Consider the following 14760-nt stretch of genomic DNA (forward strand, 5'->3'; position numbering starts at 1 on the left):
AAAATATTACAAAAATATAATTAAAAGGGCTTATGGAGAAAGAGGTAGATGCCCTGAATAACTGTGTGTGTGTGTGTGTGTGTGTGTGTGAGAGAGAGAGAGAGAGAGAGTGTGTGTGATTTGAGTTTTTTCAAGTAGCTTTTAAAATTTTTCGTCATATCGCTAAGATGTCTGCAGTGTGGCAGTTTATAGCAATGTCTAGCACTGGGGCATCATGCCGCAGATATGTAGCATGATGTCCCACCCAGTCACATTTTCCTGACACCAGACCGACCAGTCCTTACACTAACCACTTAATGCTGAGTGCCTAGCGAGGCAGCTGTTAGTACCATTTCTATAAGTCTTTGGTGTGACTCGATCAGGGTTCAAATCCGCGACTTTCCGCACACACACACACACGCACGCACGCACGCACACACACACACACACACACACACACACACACACACACACACACACATAATTATAATTGTTATAATAGATGGAGGTCTAAAGGGACTGTTATAACCTAAAAGAAAATTATATGTGCCTCAAATTTCTACGATTTCGCCTTATAATTGGTCGATAAAAACTAAGCCTATTCATATTTTCCATCAATTATTTTAAATACACTATTAATAAAATTCCAAGCCACAGATGTATTGGTAGTTTTGATTGTGAATATATTTGTCACTGCAAAATATTTAAAATCTCTCCTTGTTTAACATTCGTCAATGTCGACGTACTCAGGGAACTGACGCAGGCGCATAAGCCTTGGTATATCTGTTCGGATAGTAGATCATTTTCTTGAGAAAGAGCTAAACAAATCGGTATTCCAACTTGTGGCATTATTCCAAGTTATCGCGCTACACCGTTGAGCTTACCTCCCTTTCTATGATCTTGCGCGTACAAAAAGCATATTTCCTGTTCAAGTCTTCAGTCAGTTGAACTTTTCATTTCATTGTAAAGTTCCTGAAAGTTATGACAAATCACCCGTAGAAAGTGATATAGCATGAATTCTACGTTAGAAAGAATTGTCCAAAGAAAAGAAAACGTAAGTAAACAGGCTTTATGTGTTAAATATACATCATTATAAGTTGGAAAAGGTACTCTGAGACCAATTCTCGCCACTTTTTACTTCTTTTTTTTTTTAAATCATCCACTACCGACATGAACTTGCTCCTTGGCAGTAGAATACATAAAAGCAGGGCCTTTAACAATATTTTTCCTCGTGTTAAATATGAATACAGCAACATGAACGGTTACGTAGGGACCGTTAATTAAAACGGTGTTGGTGTTGAACTTTACAGGAGAGTCAGTACCAATTGTCGCCACATGTTGAAAATTAATGATCTACTCACACATGATTATTAGATTATATTTTCTCTTTCATTAAATGAAAATATAGTTATTTCTGATTAATTAATTTTTAATTTGTGTTCCTTTATAATTAAAATTAATGTTCTTTACCAGTTACGAATTATGATAGGAATGCATTAGTCCTGCAATGTAAGACATAGCACATTTTGTTTTTGTTTTAGTGCTGTGTCTTACTTACCAAATAACGGCCTTGTATTGCGTGTTCCGATGTCGTTGACATCAGAATGAGTAATCAAAGTTTCAGGAACATCTCACACACTTGGCAGCATATATCGACACTCTTCCGCTAATTTATGTATAATTAATATACTTACTGTGCTGTCTTTATCCTCCCAGAATGAAAATATGATACTTGCAAATGGACGCATTTTCACGTTCCATTGACATACATTTGAATTTGTTGCAATGTGATGGTAGTCGAGGTATGCCAATATAAGTTCAAGTAGGTAAATTTTCTTGAACGAAACAAATTGTTTCTTACAGTTCCAATAGGCATAATGTATTTTTATTCATTTTGTTAAAGAATAATATTTCAACTTAACCCTATTTTGGCATTCCTAGCTTTCATCACTTTCAGCCAACTGAAATGTATACCAATGAAACTTGAAAACAGGTATATTTCTTTTGTGAGAACTTGAATTTATTAGAGAAAAGACATCAGAGTAAGTAAAGTCTGACTAAAACATTATGACTTTACTTTGTAAAAAGAGTCATTATTTTAGTTGTCAGTTGTGTGAAATATTCCTGACAATTTGACTTTTGTAACGATGTTAGTGGACATCAAAACACTACACAGTGCTGTTAGTTAGGCTGTAAGACCTTGACGCCCACAACATAAATAATCAGTGTCAAGGTCTTACATGTAGGGCTAAGGAATGCATGTAATTTTACTTATTCATCGGTTGAAAAAAACAGGATTTTTAAACAAATTGTGTGACATTTAAATGTTACAATAATGTCTACTTCTCTGCAGTTTTAATAAATATCAGGAAATAATGAAGTTTAAGGAGTCAAAGATATTTAATTTCACGTACAATTACATATGTAACATGCGTTTTTGTCATTGCACGGTGAACAACGAGCTAGGTAGTCGCATCATGTTTTGTACCATTTTTGTGTAATTAACTGGCTGTGTAATTATTAATAATTATAAAAAATAATGACAAGGAAACCATGATAGTAAATACACAATTAAAAACATGAGTCGAATGAAATTATTGTAATATTTTCGTAATGTTTTGGAGAAAATGTATAACAACAAAACACCAGTAAATCAATTATTATAAATTGTCATTATTGTATCATAAATAATTTATTACTGATTCAGTTATTGTCACTAATAAAACTATTTTTAATTGTTCAGGCACAGGATGCTGATGAATTCTGTTTTATCTTATTTTGGAGAAAAAAATATAAAAGCCACACAACATTAAAGAAATTATTATAAATTGTTATTATTGTAACAATTTTTTTAATAACTGATTTATTTATTAACAATAATTGAACTATTCTTCATTGCTCAGGAGTTGTGACACTGTACCTGTAAACTTCCAGCCAAGGTCTACAATAGTCTCTGCCACATTTAGCTAAAATCAATAATAATTCAGTAAAAAATATAACAAGGAAAACATCTATCAGCAATATGATACAAGTCCAAAGCACCTGAATTTCATTTGGAGCAGAGAATGTGGTTAAACTGTTTTAAGGTCTATGCTTTCATACTTGAAAGCATATATATGTTTGGATGGAGAGATACGTACAGTGTATTTTGGCCACATGACTTTAAAAGGGCACAGCTGGAACTAAACATTGTAACTAATTTTGACTTTAGCTGAAAGGAGTAACAAGATTAGTCTTGTAATTGCAGGTTGGTAGAAATGCTTACCACTTGAACAATATTTATTTTACTTTCTGAAAGTTCACTATAAAACTTAAGATAAAAAGATTTCTGAACTTGCTTGAAACAACCTCTGTAATATGCCCAAGGGTCTTCATACCATGCTGTTGGTATTAATTTCAGTTTTGCAGATATTAAAACATTACTTAACTTCAGAGACAATACACTGCAGCATTAAAGTCAATATATGAATAAACTAGACCATTCTTTTCAACTGAATCAACACAGCCAAGAACAACTTTTCCGTTATCTATTTGCCCAATGATTTTTGAAAACAATCTAAAGAAGTGGTAATTCTTACGGGTCAAAATGGACTCGTACCAAAACGGAATAGCGCTTAAAAGGGCCCATTTTTGTATCAATTACCAATTACTAGTATCATGTCCAATAAAAGTAACTAATACATAAATATAAAAGCCTTGTTTTACTGTTAAATGTCTATAAATAATGTGCAGTAGAGAATCATTATGCAGTATGTCACAGTCGTATGTCAAGAAAGAATGAAAATAATTGTGACATGCTACTACATGTTCTGTGTAAAATGAACAAAGAAGGCAAATAATAATTGTGTAAGAAAACATTGGAAGTAAAGCAAATCAATACTATCTTTGTTATAACATATCACGACCAAATATGAGTTAGTGTCACCCACGTGTTGTTTGTGCATAGCCCGTTGTTATAAAAGTCAGCAATGGGCATAAGTCTCATTGATAATTTTATTTTCAATGACCTGCACCGCCATTTTTATGTTTCGTTGTAGTACTTGTGACTTCGAAATTATGTAGAGTACATAAGAATAATAAATGTGTTTGCTCATGCTCCCCAGTTTCCAATTGAATGAAGTGAATATGAAGATTTTCACACATGTAAATTATATATCTATTTTTAAAGTTAGTGCATAAGCGTGTGTTTTAAGCATTATGATTGTATCACATAATATGGCTTACTGTAACCAATTCTAAGGGTAAAATGCCAATATGTTATCAAATATCATAATGGCTGATATTGGTGGCAATATTGTATATTACCATTATAGCTTAAGCAGTCTTATTAATATGAAACTTTATGAATATATTTAATAGTGTACTTACCAGTGTTGCATGTGTGATGTTGCCAAAACCCATACATGTCACAAGCAATCGCGTGCTGTCGTGGCTCAACTTCCCGAGCACAGTGAATACAGTGAACATACGCCATTATACGGATTGCTAATTTTGTTTTAGAAGTCGTAATAAATTGATAGATGGGTATGGAAAACAGATTATGGTGAAACAAGATGAATCAGTAACTACCGAAAACTTAATTGTGTGTCGTTTACATAAATTGTACACAGCAGATAGTTTAGTAAAACAATTAGTGATCACCAGTAAAGACTTTGCCGTTTGTATCAGTATTGTAATGAAATGCGCATATACCTTATGTTTTCTCGTCCCATAGGAAGTTTACAGATAATCACCTATATATAGGACCAAATTTTGAATTCAGTTTACTGCAATATTGTATCGAAAACTGTTACAGAAATGTATGGCGCAATTGAACATTTGTAAGAAAATTACATGAAAGCAATCGAGCATCTCTCCATTGTGGGTCTAAAAACTATAATGTGAAATCTATGAATATTTTCATTGATATATTTTCTCTTTTTTTTAAACAAAATGGTAATGATTTCATTATATAAGTATGTAATCCAAGGTCAGTAGTTTTAAAATCTTCATCCTTAGATAAAGTCACGATAATTTTGAAAGATACATAAATTATTCATGTTGAAGATATTGAAAATATCAGAAAACGTAACATAAGGAAAGTTCTCTAAAATATATATGTAATGGAAATATAGTATAAATGATGATGAATAAAATGTTATGAGTGAAGAGAAGAAAGAAGCACAAGTACCATACACCTGAAGATTACAGATAATCCCCTGGGGTAGTTCAGTCAGGAGTGTCTCAGTAATCGCTACAAAAACTGTTAAAATTGTACGACACATCAAGCTCTGTTGAGATTGGAGGCATGGGAAAGAGCTGTGATTGTAGAGATTTTTATTTGTGTCTTAATTGTGATTATCAAAGCTTCCTAACATATTAACTAAATCTGAAACAGAAAACAGGTAAAGGAGGTGTGAAAAGTACAATGCGATCACTGATCCAGCCCTTTTTTTGTTCAGGTTAACCCGGGCCTTTTCTGTACCTGTCATTTCTGATCCATTACCATTCTTACACACAGCATTGTCTGTCATTACAGGTTTAATTATGGTTTCAGACTGATTTTATAAAGAAAAAATCACCACATCAGTTAAATTATACAGTATTAATAACCTGAGAATACAGAAAATGTAAGAATATAAAGGTGTTTCATATAGAAGCAGATGTGAATGTTGATGTATTCATTGGACCTGAGAAAACAAATTTGTGTTTAAGTTTTCATTCCTCAGAAATGCTTTGAGATGTCTTAATGCAGGTTGATATGCATGTGTGTCACAACTGTGACTAGAAGGCGTGTGCCATGTCCATATAAGGGCTTAATGAGATAATTTTGAATTTTCAAGCAATCTGCTCATTTTAAAATTTTGTGATAACTCACTCATACTGTTGTGTCATGTTTACACAGTCATGCTGTTGTGTTTACTTAGTCATACTGTTGTGTTTACTTACTGTTGTGTTGTGTTTACACAAACTTTTGTCTTGTGTTTACTCAGTCATGTTGTATTGTGCTTACTCAATCATACTGATATGTTGTTTTTACTCAGTTGTACTTTTGTGTGCTGTTCATGTCTCCTGAAATGTTTGTGGTATATTTTTCATGAAACATGGTATGTAAGTGCATCATGGATAGACTGTTTGGAAAGCAAAATATACTTTTGTTGTATAGCCCCAGTTTAAGTAATCTCCCCATTTTAATAATTGTGGGTATTCCCTGAAACTGTTGTATCATGATCATATTTCCTGCACTTTGACACATCTTCATAAAATGTCACATGCATTGATTTATGACTTTTAAATAGTATTAGCACACCCTCTTGTGTGTTTGTACGTCTTACTGATTTTAAAAATGAAAAGCATTAAGGATATACAAATTCACAAAAGTTAGTCATTTCATTCATTGATTTATAATTTCTAACTTGATTGTTGCCAAACGGTCCCTAACACCATCAAATTATTGGCATTTCAATGCAAATGGAAGCTCCTAATGTAAACAAGCAAACCGACTACTTGCCATCCATTTCTGGTTTCTAGAATAGTCTATTTTAGTAGAAACTGTCGTCTGCATTCAATATTTGTAATGTTTACTTTCAGTATTTGTAAAACAAATTGAACAATGAAATAGGAGGAACTCTTGTATAGATGTGTTCAAAGATAAGTAAATCCAAAATTTACAGAATTATTAAGATTTTCAAAGACGTTGAACTACATCAGATTTGTTGCTTGTGAAAATAGACTGGCCCAAGGAAATATAGAAACTATGTTCCTAAAGAGCTTCCCGTTTGATTTGGAATGCCAACAAATTGACATTGTTTGGGACTAGCTGTTGACAATCTGGCTAAAACTTATAAATCATTGACTGAAAGGACTTAATTTTGTGCATTTTTTAATACCTTTGATGCCTTCTGTCTTTTAAACCAGTAGTTATATACAAACAAACGGGATGGTGTGAGAATACTGTAGATGGTGTGTTGCATACAAAATAAGGCTTTTGTTGAATTCACACTTTCCAAGTTATTCTCCTCACTCATCTCGTTAAAAGAAAACTGTACCATCCTTTCTTGTCGATATACACATATTTTCATAAAATTTGGGATGTCATGATGACTAGATATGTGTTTAATACAAAAAGGGTACCATCTGACTTATCCTTCTCTTCAGGTTTGTATCAATAAATATCAATCAAGTTTATATATATTTCTTTTTCTTAAGTGATATTTCTTCAGTTACACTAGTTCTTTTCACATATTCAACATGATATAGACCAATTAATTCTGTACCCAGCAGTAAATAGAAGACATGATGTATATTTGCTATACCAAGTAGTCTAAATGTAGAATTTAGAAGTTTATGGTACTGGACCAGTGCAGTACTTGGACAGTCCAACCCTAATTGAGTGGTGGGCTTTAATCAGCTTATGCCAGTGCAGTACTGTGACAGTCCACCCCAAATTGAGTGGTTGGCTTACATCAGTTTACACCAGTGCAGTACTGTGACAGTCCACCCCAAATTGAGTGGTTGTCCCAAATCTGTTTACATTAGTGCAGTACTGTGACAATCCACCCCAAATTGATTGGTTGGCTTTAATTTGTTTACATATCTCATTTTGGTCCATACCTGCCAAAATTATGGTCAGTCTTTTTTATGGTTTTTAAAACATGGCCAGTATGATTGAAGTATAACTAATTAGACTATCAGACAGCATCTGCAATAGGTGTGAAATGATGCAACTGTGCTGCGTATCATACTATCAGTACAATTCACGATTTTACGATACACAGCCTGCAGTTTTGATACATATTGATACATATATGAACTTAATGGTCTTTTCATCTTTGGAAGGAAGTTGGTACCCATTTATGTATGTTGACATTCTTGTTTGTATTTCCAGTATGCAGATTACAGGTAGACATATAGTTATCATATATTTATTTGCTATTCTCATTGATGTTCAAGATAACAAAAATACTTTCAAAGAGACTACCCATCGGTTGTGAGTTAGTTTTATTCAGTATTTTAGACCAGTTAATGGTGGCTCCATTTAGCTCACTTTAGCCACCATGCCCTTTGTTTTGCATGGCATGAATGCTTTGAAAACATCTTATTACCAATTTCGTATCCATTTAAACTTGGAAGACATTACGATGTTATCTTCAAACAGAGGAAATAATGAAATTTCCTCATGCAAAGCAAATCTCATCCAGAATAAATCAGGGCGTGGAAGTGAAGATTAATACCTATAAGATATATTGTACTTCCTGCAGATGCAAAAGACTGCTGCAGCTGCAGGTACTTATATTTGTTAGTGAAGATGGAAAACTATTGACAACACCCAGTCCTATAATATATTTTTTTTAACTTACACAGGGTGATAAACTTGAGTGGTTTGAAATCTGCCCCATTGCTGATTCTGTGCTTTTTTTTTTTTTATTCCATTGGCACCTTCATTCACTGGTTAAAAAGCTCTGCATAAAAAGAGAAATTCCAAATTTGTTCCCTATGTGCAGTTTAAGGAGAGATATTGCCAGGATGTTATCCTAAGAGAGGCCTCCCCGTTTCTAAAAGAAATAAAGGGGAGTGGAAGAAAAAGAAGGAGAGGAAGAAATGGCCATTGTACAATATTTACTTAACACTTCAGTATCTCTCTTTTTTATTCTACACTTTCTTAGAGCTGCACTGAAATCAGCATCTTTAAAAGATGTCACTGCTTGTGACAAAAGCATTAATCTGTTAACTATTTCTGAACATACTCTGTTCCCTGTCTGTGTATGAATATTGTAATGTGTTTCCTTCTAAAGGGACATATACATAGCTAGCCTTGTAAGCTTGAATATGTTGGCAAACTGATCTTTGTGACTGATGTGTACAATTGTCCATTGCTTACAGATATTATCTTTTGCACAGATCTGCTCCACAGTAGGATTTGTCACTACAATAAACTTTGTTGAATCAGTAGTTTACTGACTATTATGCACAGATCTGCTCCAAAGTAGGATTTTTCACTAAAAAAAACTTTATTGAATCCGTAGTTTACTGACTATTATGCACAAATCTGCTCCACAGTAGGATTTGTCACAACATTAAACTTTGTTGAATCAGTGGTTTACTTACTATTATGTCAGATTTCTTATCTGTTCCATAACATAATGCTGTATTAGGGTTGTTAGTTCATCGATACCATAGTTGGTTTCTGCAGACAGAGGTATTCAAATATCTTTAGTTCTTAATTTTATTTTTTAACCCTTTTTTATTTATTTTATCTTAACCCTGATATGGATATATGGTTTTGTAGTATATGATCTGCAGGGCTAAATTGATTGATTTAAAAAATGAAAATTGCATTATACTTTTAAATTGTTTGTATTTTAATTAGGCTCAGTATTCTGACCTTTCTACATTTAATTTTGAAATACTACTGAAGGGGAGGCTGACCTCATGTCATCTATTTTTGTCCATCCAAAATGTTCATTTGATTCAGATTTAACACCATTTTCGATCTCAAAATCACTTACTGGTATCTCCATCAACACTTTCCCAGCTCCAATAATCCAATAGTCTTCATAACTTTAAAAAGTATTGTCATCATCACTACCATCAGGCAGGATTTGTCAACCGAAATCTTAATGAACCACACTGGGAATCAGATATTTAGGTAGCCTTTATTTTAAACACTCATTTGTAAAATTTCCTTAATAGAAGGTTCAAAGTAGGCCATATTGATGCTTATTTCTTGTCACCATGTGCCAATCAAATTTAGTTTAACAACCATTCACAACATGCTTGAAGAACCCAGATGTGTAAACAGTGTCCAACCCAATAAACAGATGTCACTACAAGAATGGTAAAATCAATTGCATATTTTGCTGAGCACATTTTCATATGCAGGGCTTTCAACTAATTTGCGGGAGTTTTTGCGCATCACTGTTCTCCAAGTTTGTTAATTTGTACAAATTTTGCACAATTCATGCAATCGCACACCCTGACAACATCTCTGTTTGAGTACTTTACATATCAATTCATGACCTCTGCGTAAAGTTTCTCAGTTTCTTTGCCAAGACCTCATGTTTGTCAGCTACATTAATTCCTGATTGGTGGTTATTGTTTAACCAGGACCGGAACAAGCAATAACCACCAGTGAGAATTCAGTTTAACATATTTTACTGTGCAACACACTGGTGGCGTAGCTTTCAATTCGACTAAAGTAGACATGATACAAATCAATGCAGAAACTTTGTGTAAAATTGTTTATTAATTGATGAGTAAAGTACATCATTATACATGTGTAACATGTTTGGAATGTATCATATATGCTGAACATGCTGCTGGGTTAAGATAATTAGAAGGGGGCTGGGGGTTGTTCAAGTTATGAACCATGTCACTTAGTATTAATTTAAAAATGGCAAGCTAGTAATCTTAGTAATCTTTTACTATTAAAAATGAGTGCCTGTGACTGCAGATGCTGTTTCAGATGAATTCTTATTTTAAAGAATAATAAGTCAAATTAATAATAATTATTCATGACTGCTGAAGACTAAATAACTTTCATAATGTAAGTATCGTTTTGTATCGATTCTCTGTCTCTTGTGTCAATATGTGTATTTTTACAGAAAAAGTATCGATGCATCAATATATCGATGAATTGTTTCACCTCTAATCTGCAAGTGTCAAGCATCAAAGCTGACTGCTGGAAGTTGAAGTTGCTCGAACCATACCTGACAGCAGGCACTTGCAGCAGCTGGCACCATAACTGACCACAGGCAGTTGCAGCTGCTGGCACCACAACTGACTACTTGCAGTTTCAACAGCTGTCATAGTAAAATTGCTGAACTTAACCATATGCTGCATGTAGTATTTCACTGTGCCTTAATTTGTCATAGTTTCAAAAGGCCATAACCCCACCCCCCCATCTCTCTCTCTCTCATATCCTTTTAAAATCACATGTTCACACCCTTTTAGTATAGACACTGTCAGAATATTCCATAAGATAAATTTATGAAGACAAAATTTCAGAGGCTCGGCTAGCGTGGGTACATGGGAAAGTCTGCCTGTAACTTCTCGTGGGTTGGTGGTTCTTCCCTGGGTTTTCCAGGGTTCTTCCTCCACCAGTTATACTGGCCGCCATGTATAGCCTATCTTGTGCTGAAAAATGGCGTTAAACCCTAGAACAACAACAACAACAAAATTTCAGAGTTGGATTTAAATTTTTAAACATTTCATCAGAGATTGAGACATGATTACATATACATGGGATATTTTGATTACATATACACAAGACATTTTTATTACATATACAGAGGTCTCACTAGGATTTTAAAACTAGGAGTCCAGGACTTCCATTTTTGTAAAAATTGGAGTCCCACCAGCAAAAGTTGCAGTCCCCTCCCAAAAAACTATGCAAATTATAAGAATGATTGGTTGCCATTGAGTTTAATTTCTACATTCTTTATAACACTGACATAGCTATTGACCAATATGGCCACCATGGAATCCATGACGAATATCTTGTTATCGCTACTGATAAACAAAAGTCACAAGAGATGATGTCTGATTGGTCCTAAATGAAAATGGTGCTACTCCTTCTGAATGGTTGACTATATCAACATCAGAAGTTAACCCCAAAATTTGTATGGTTGATCCTAAATAAAAATGATGCATGCTTTTGATGTCCAATATGACTGCTATGGCAGCCATCTTGAAAATCCTGTTATTAGCTCTTCAAAAAGGAAAGTAATGAGAAAATTAGGTTTGCAGCAGAAAACTTCATGTCATGTCTAGCTGGTCTTTGATGAACATGACGCTAATATGACATTGACTATGACTCCCTCCCCCCTTGGTGGCCCTCTTGATAATCTTGTTTTAACTACCTCCCAAATACATATGGCCATATAAACATGGGTGGTCAGGTGGGAGGCAGGAGCTTCCATTCTTGTCATTAAAGGAAGCAAATATCGAAATACTGTATGTTTCCCCCAACAAAAATGTTGGATAGAATAAAGTCTTCTTTTTCTACAAAACAGAGCAAGGGAATTGTTTTCAAAGGTCTCTGGGGGCTGAAATTTTTTTTAACATATAAATTTCCCATAGCCATGACCACTGCAACAGAGAAATAAATGTTATATATATTTAAATTTTGTATTTTAAGATATCTAATGTTGTGAGAAGTAGAAAAATTGGACTTGTCATGGAGTTTGGGTTTTTCGTTTTTGTTCAGTTGAGCATCAGTCCCTTATAATCTTCTCTTCTTGTTGTCAGGAGCATTACATAAATATTTCTTTGTATTCTCTCACACACCATACATAGTTCTGGAATGTCTGAAATTTAAGGAAAATGTTAAAATTGTTTAAATTATGTAAACTATGGAGTCATTGTGACAAATTTAAGAGTGGACTTAATCATGATATCTATCCGTGTGTAGTGTTTAATGGCACATCAGCACAGTTATGACTCTAATATTACCAGATAAAAGTAAAGTTCCAAAAACAATAAATAAAAATTACAAGAAACTTCAATATAACCCTTCAAAATAAGCACATTTAGTCTTATAAGATAGTTGTACCTGGAAACAAGAGGAAATTAGCATTTCAGTCAACTATGACATTGTTTATCATTGATCATCTCATCGTTTGCTATCAGGGCATTTCGGGGAATCAGGGCATTTTGGGGAATATTCTTTAGGGGTTCAAACCAGTAGGTGAAAGGTCTGCAGGTTGGAATCCACAGTGGCAGCCTAGTCATGTGGAAGCTACTGTATTTTGCTGCATTTCCAGGTCATCATTTGAATCATCTAACTCTAATGAAAACTTGCATTAGGGAATGTTCTGGTTGTTTCACTCACATTTGCATAATTTTTTTGTTACATGTACATCCGTTGTTTTAGTTACATTTATCATTTATCATTCACCATTTGTTGCATGTGGCAAGCAACATTTTGGCATATACTTTTTATTGTTTGTTCTTCATTATTCTTCAAATATTCCAAATTCATACAGAATTCCGCTTTTATTTTTCACTTTTTTGCCATTCATTTATGATTCCTTTTTCATTTCAAAGGGGTACATAACTGTTGCTGGGTTTGTGCCACCATTTTTTTGCCTTTCAGGACATGCAAGAGGGTGCATCAGACCTACCATATTCTACATTCTCAAGCGGGACCCCGAGTGGCCGAGTGGTCTAAAGCGCTCTTCGTTACGGATCACTGCCATCTCACCTCTGCCTGCGTGGGTTCGAGTCTAGGATTCGGCCAGTGTGGGTATGTGAGAAAGCTTGCCAGTAGCTTCTCGTGGGTCGGTGGTTCTTTCCGGGGTTTTCCCGGGTTCTTCCTCCACCATTAATACTGGCCGCCATGTATAGCCTATTGTGTGCTGAAAAATGGCGTTAAACCCTACAACAACAGCAACAACAACAACTACATTCTCAAGCCAGTGGGGGTTGGGTGGGGAATTATAATCATGTATATGTGTAGGGTTTAAGAGCACATTGTCATAATACTGGCTAAATGGATCCAGTTAAAAGGTATGTCTCTAAATCTAAATGCAAAGAATTTAAAAAGAAATTGTTGAAAGGTAATCCTTTCAAATGATGATAATGTTCAGCAACATGAAAGATCATAGGTAAAAAAGATGTTACAAGTTTTGTTAAAGCTATATGCAATAGAAGATACAGGTAAAATATAGAAAATCCATAAATGTATTTATGATAAATGTTATCACTACATGGTGACTTAATATTCAATGCAAATTTCATTTGGTCATAAGAAGAAATAAAAGTATAGATGACATACAGTATTACAAATCATTGGAATTTTTGGATATGTAGTGAAATTAGTGTGCAGTTAGGTCAGAATCATTGATTTAGCATTTAATGATATTTTGTTGGCTTGATAATATGCAAAGATGTATGGTATATAATCTGGTGGGTGCTTGAGGAGATGTTGAATTTCTACTGAAGCATTATTTTCTAGTCACTTTCTTTCTGTTTATTGCAGGTTTTTGTAGAAACAACATTTGGTAGCAATAAAAGTTCACCAGTAACTACGAGGGTTACGGTAGGTAAGTAGTGTTTCTATTATTCCATCACAGCAATTAATGCAGTGAAACTGAACAATTAATTGATTTCATGCTGAGAAAAAATGTTTCAACTGTCAGTTCAATCAAAATTCAAATACTTTAGTAGCGGGTGCTATTACGAGGCAGCTGTTATGTCCCTATGGACATGACGTGTAACACACTACCATGTTGTAATTTTTTTTGCATTTTGTCGGTCAGCCTGGGTTGGGTTTTCTGCCCTTCAATTAGTTGGTACTGTCCATCATCAGTGCTATACGTTCTGACATTAAAAGCCTTCCAACTTTACTTTTTCATTTCCCACCATGGACTGAGCCTGACTATCTAAGTAGTTAGATCAATAGCAAATCTTATAATAAATCAGAAACAAATAGATGAACAATTGATACAATTTATTTACTAACACAATGTGTGTACGTGGGAAAGCTGCCAGTAGCATCCCATGGGTTGGTGGTTCTTACCAGGGTTTTCCCCAGTTCTTCCTTCACAACTTATACTGGCTGCCTTATTTAGCCTATAGTGCTGAGAAATGGTTTAAACACCAAAACAAATACATATATTTACCATCATCATGTGGAAAGAAAATTTCTGAAACTCAGGAATACTTTCATTATATAGTTAATATCCATCAGTGCTATTATTATATAGATCTGCAACTTTTCCTTCAACATACTTTTATCTTCCTCTGTGTTTGGTACAGCCATCAGTCCATCCTAAAAATCATTAACTCTAGGATCATCCA

At 34.2% G+C, this 14760-nt stretch overlaps 1 protein-coding gene across 2 annotated transcripts in view; it reads left to right on the top strand.

Moving 5' to 3' along the window:
* The first annotated feature begins 901 nt into the window (after positions 1-901).
* Positions 902-14760, top strand: part of LOC149806222 (E3 ubiquitin-protein ligase TRAF7-like) — a 176259-nt gene continuing 162400 nt past the window's right edge. For both annotated transcript variants that reach the window (XR_016419876.1, XM_089951173.1), the window contains exons 1-2: positions 902-1033; positions 13940-14003. Coding sequence is in view for 1 of the 2 variants with exons in the window: in XM_089951173.1 (XP_089807299.1) it covers positions 992-1033; positions 13940-14003 (106 nt within the window). In the remaining variant the exon portion in view is untranslated. The remainder of the gene's footprint in view (positions 1034-13939; positions 14004-14760) is intronic.

Source organism: Sinohyriopsis cumingii, chromosome 2, assembly GCF_028554795.1.
Source record: "Sinohyriopsis cumingii isolate HCF-2022 chromosome 2, ASM2855479v2, whole genome shotgun sequence".
In the NCBI taxonomy this organism is placed as follows: domain Eukaryota; kingdom Metazoa; phylum Mollusca; class Bivalvia; order Unionida; family Unionidae; genus Sinohyriopsis; species Sinohyriopsis cumingii.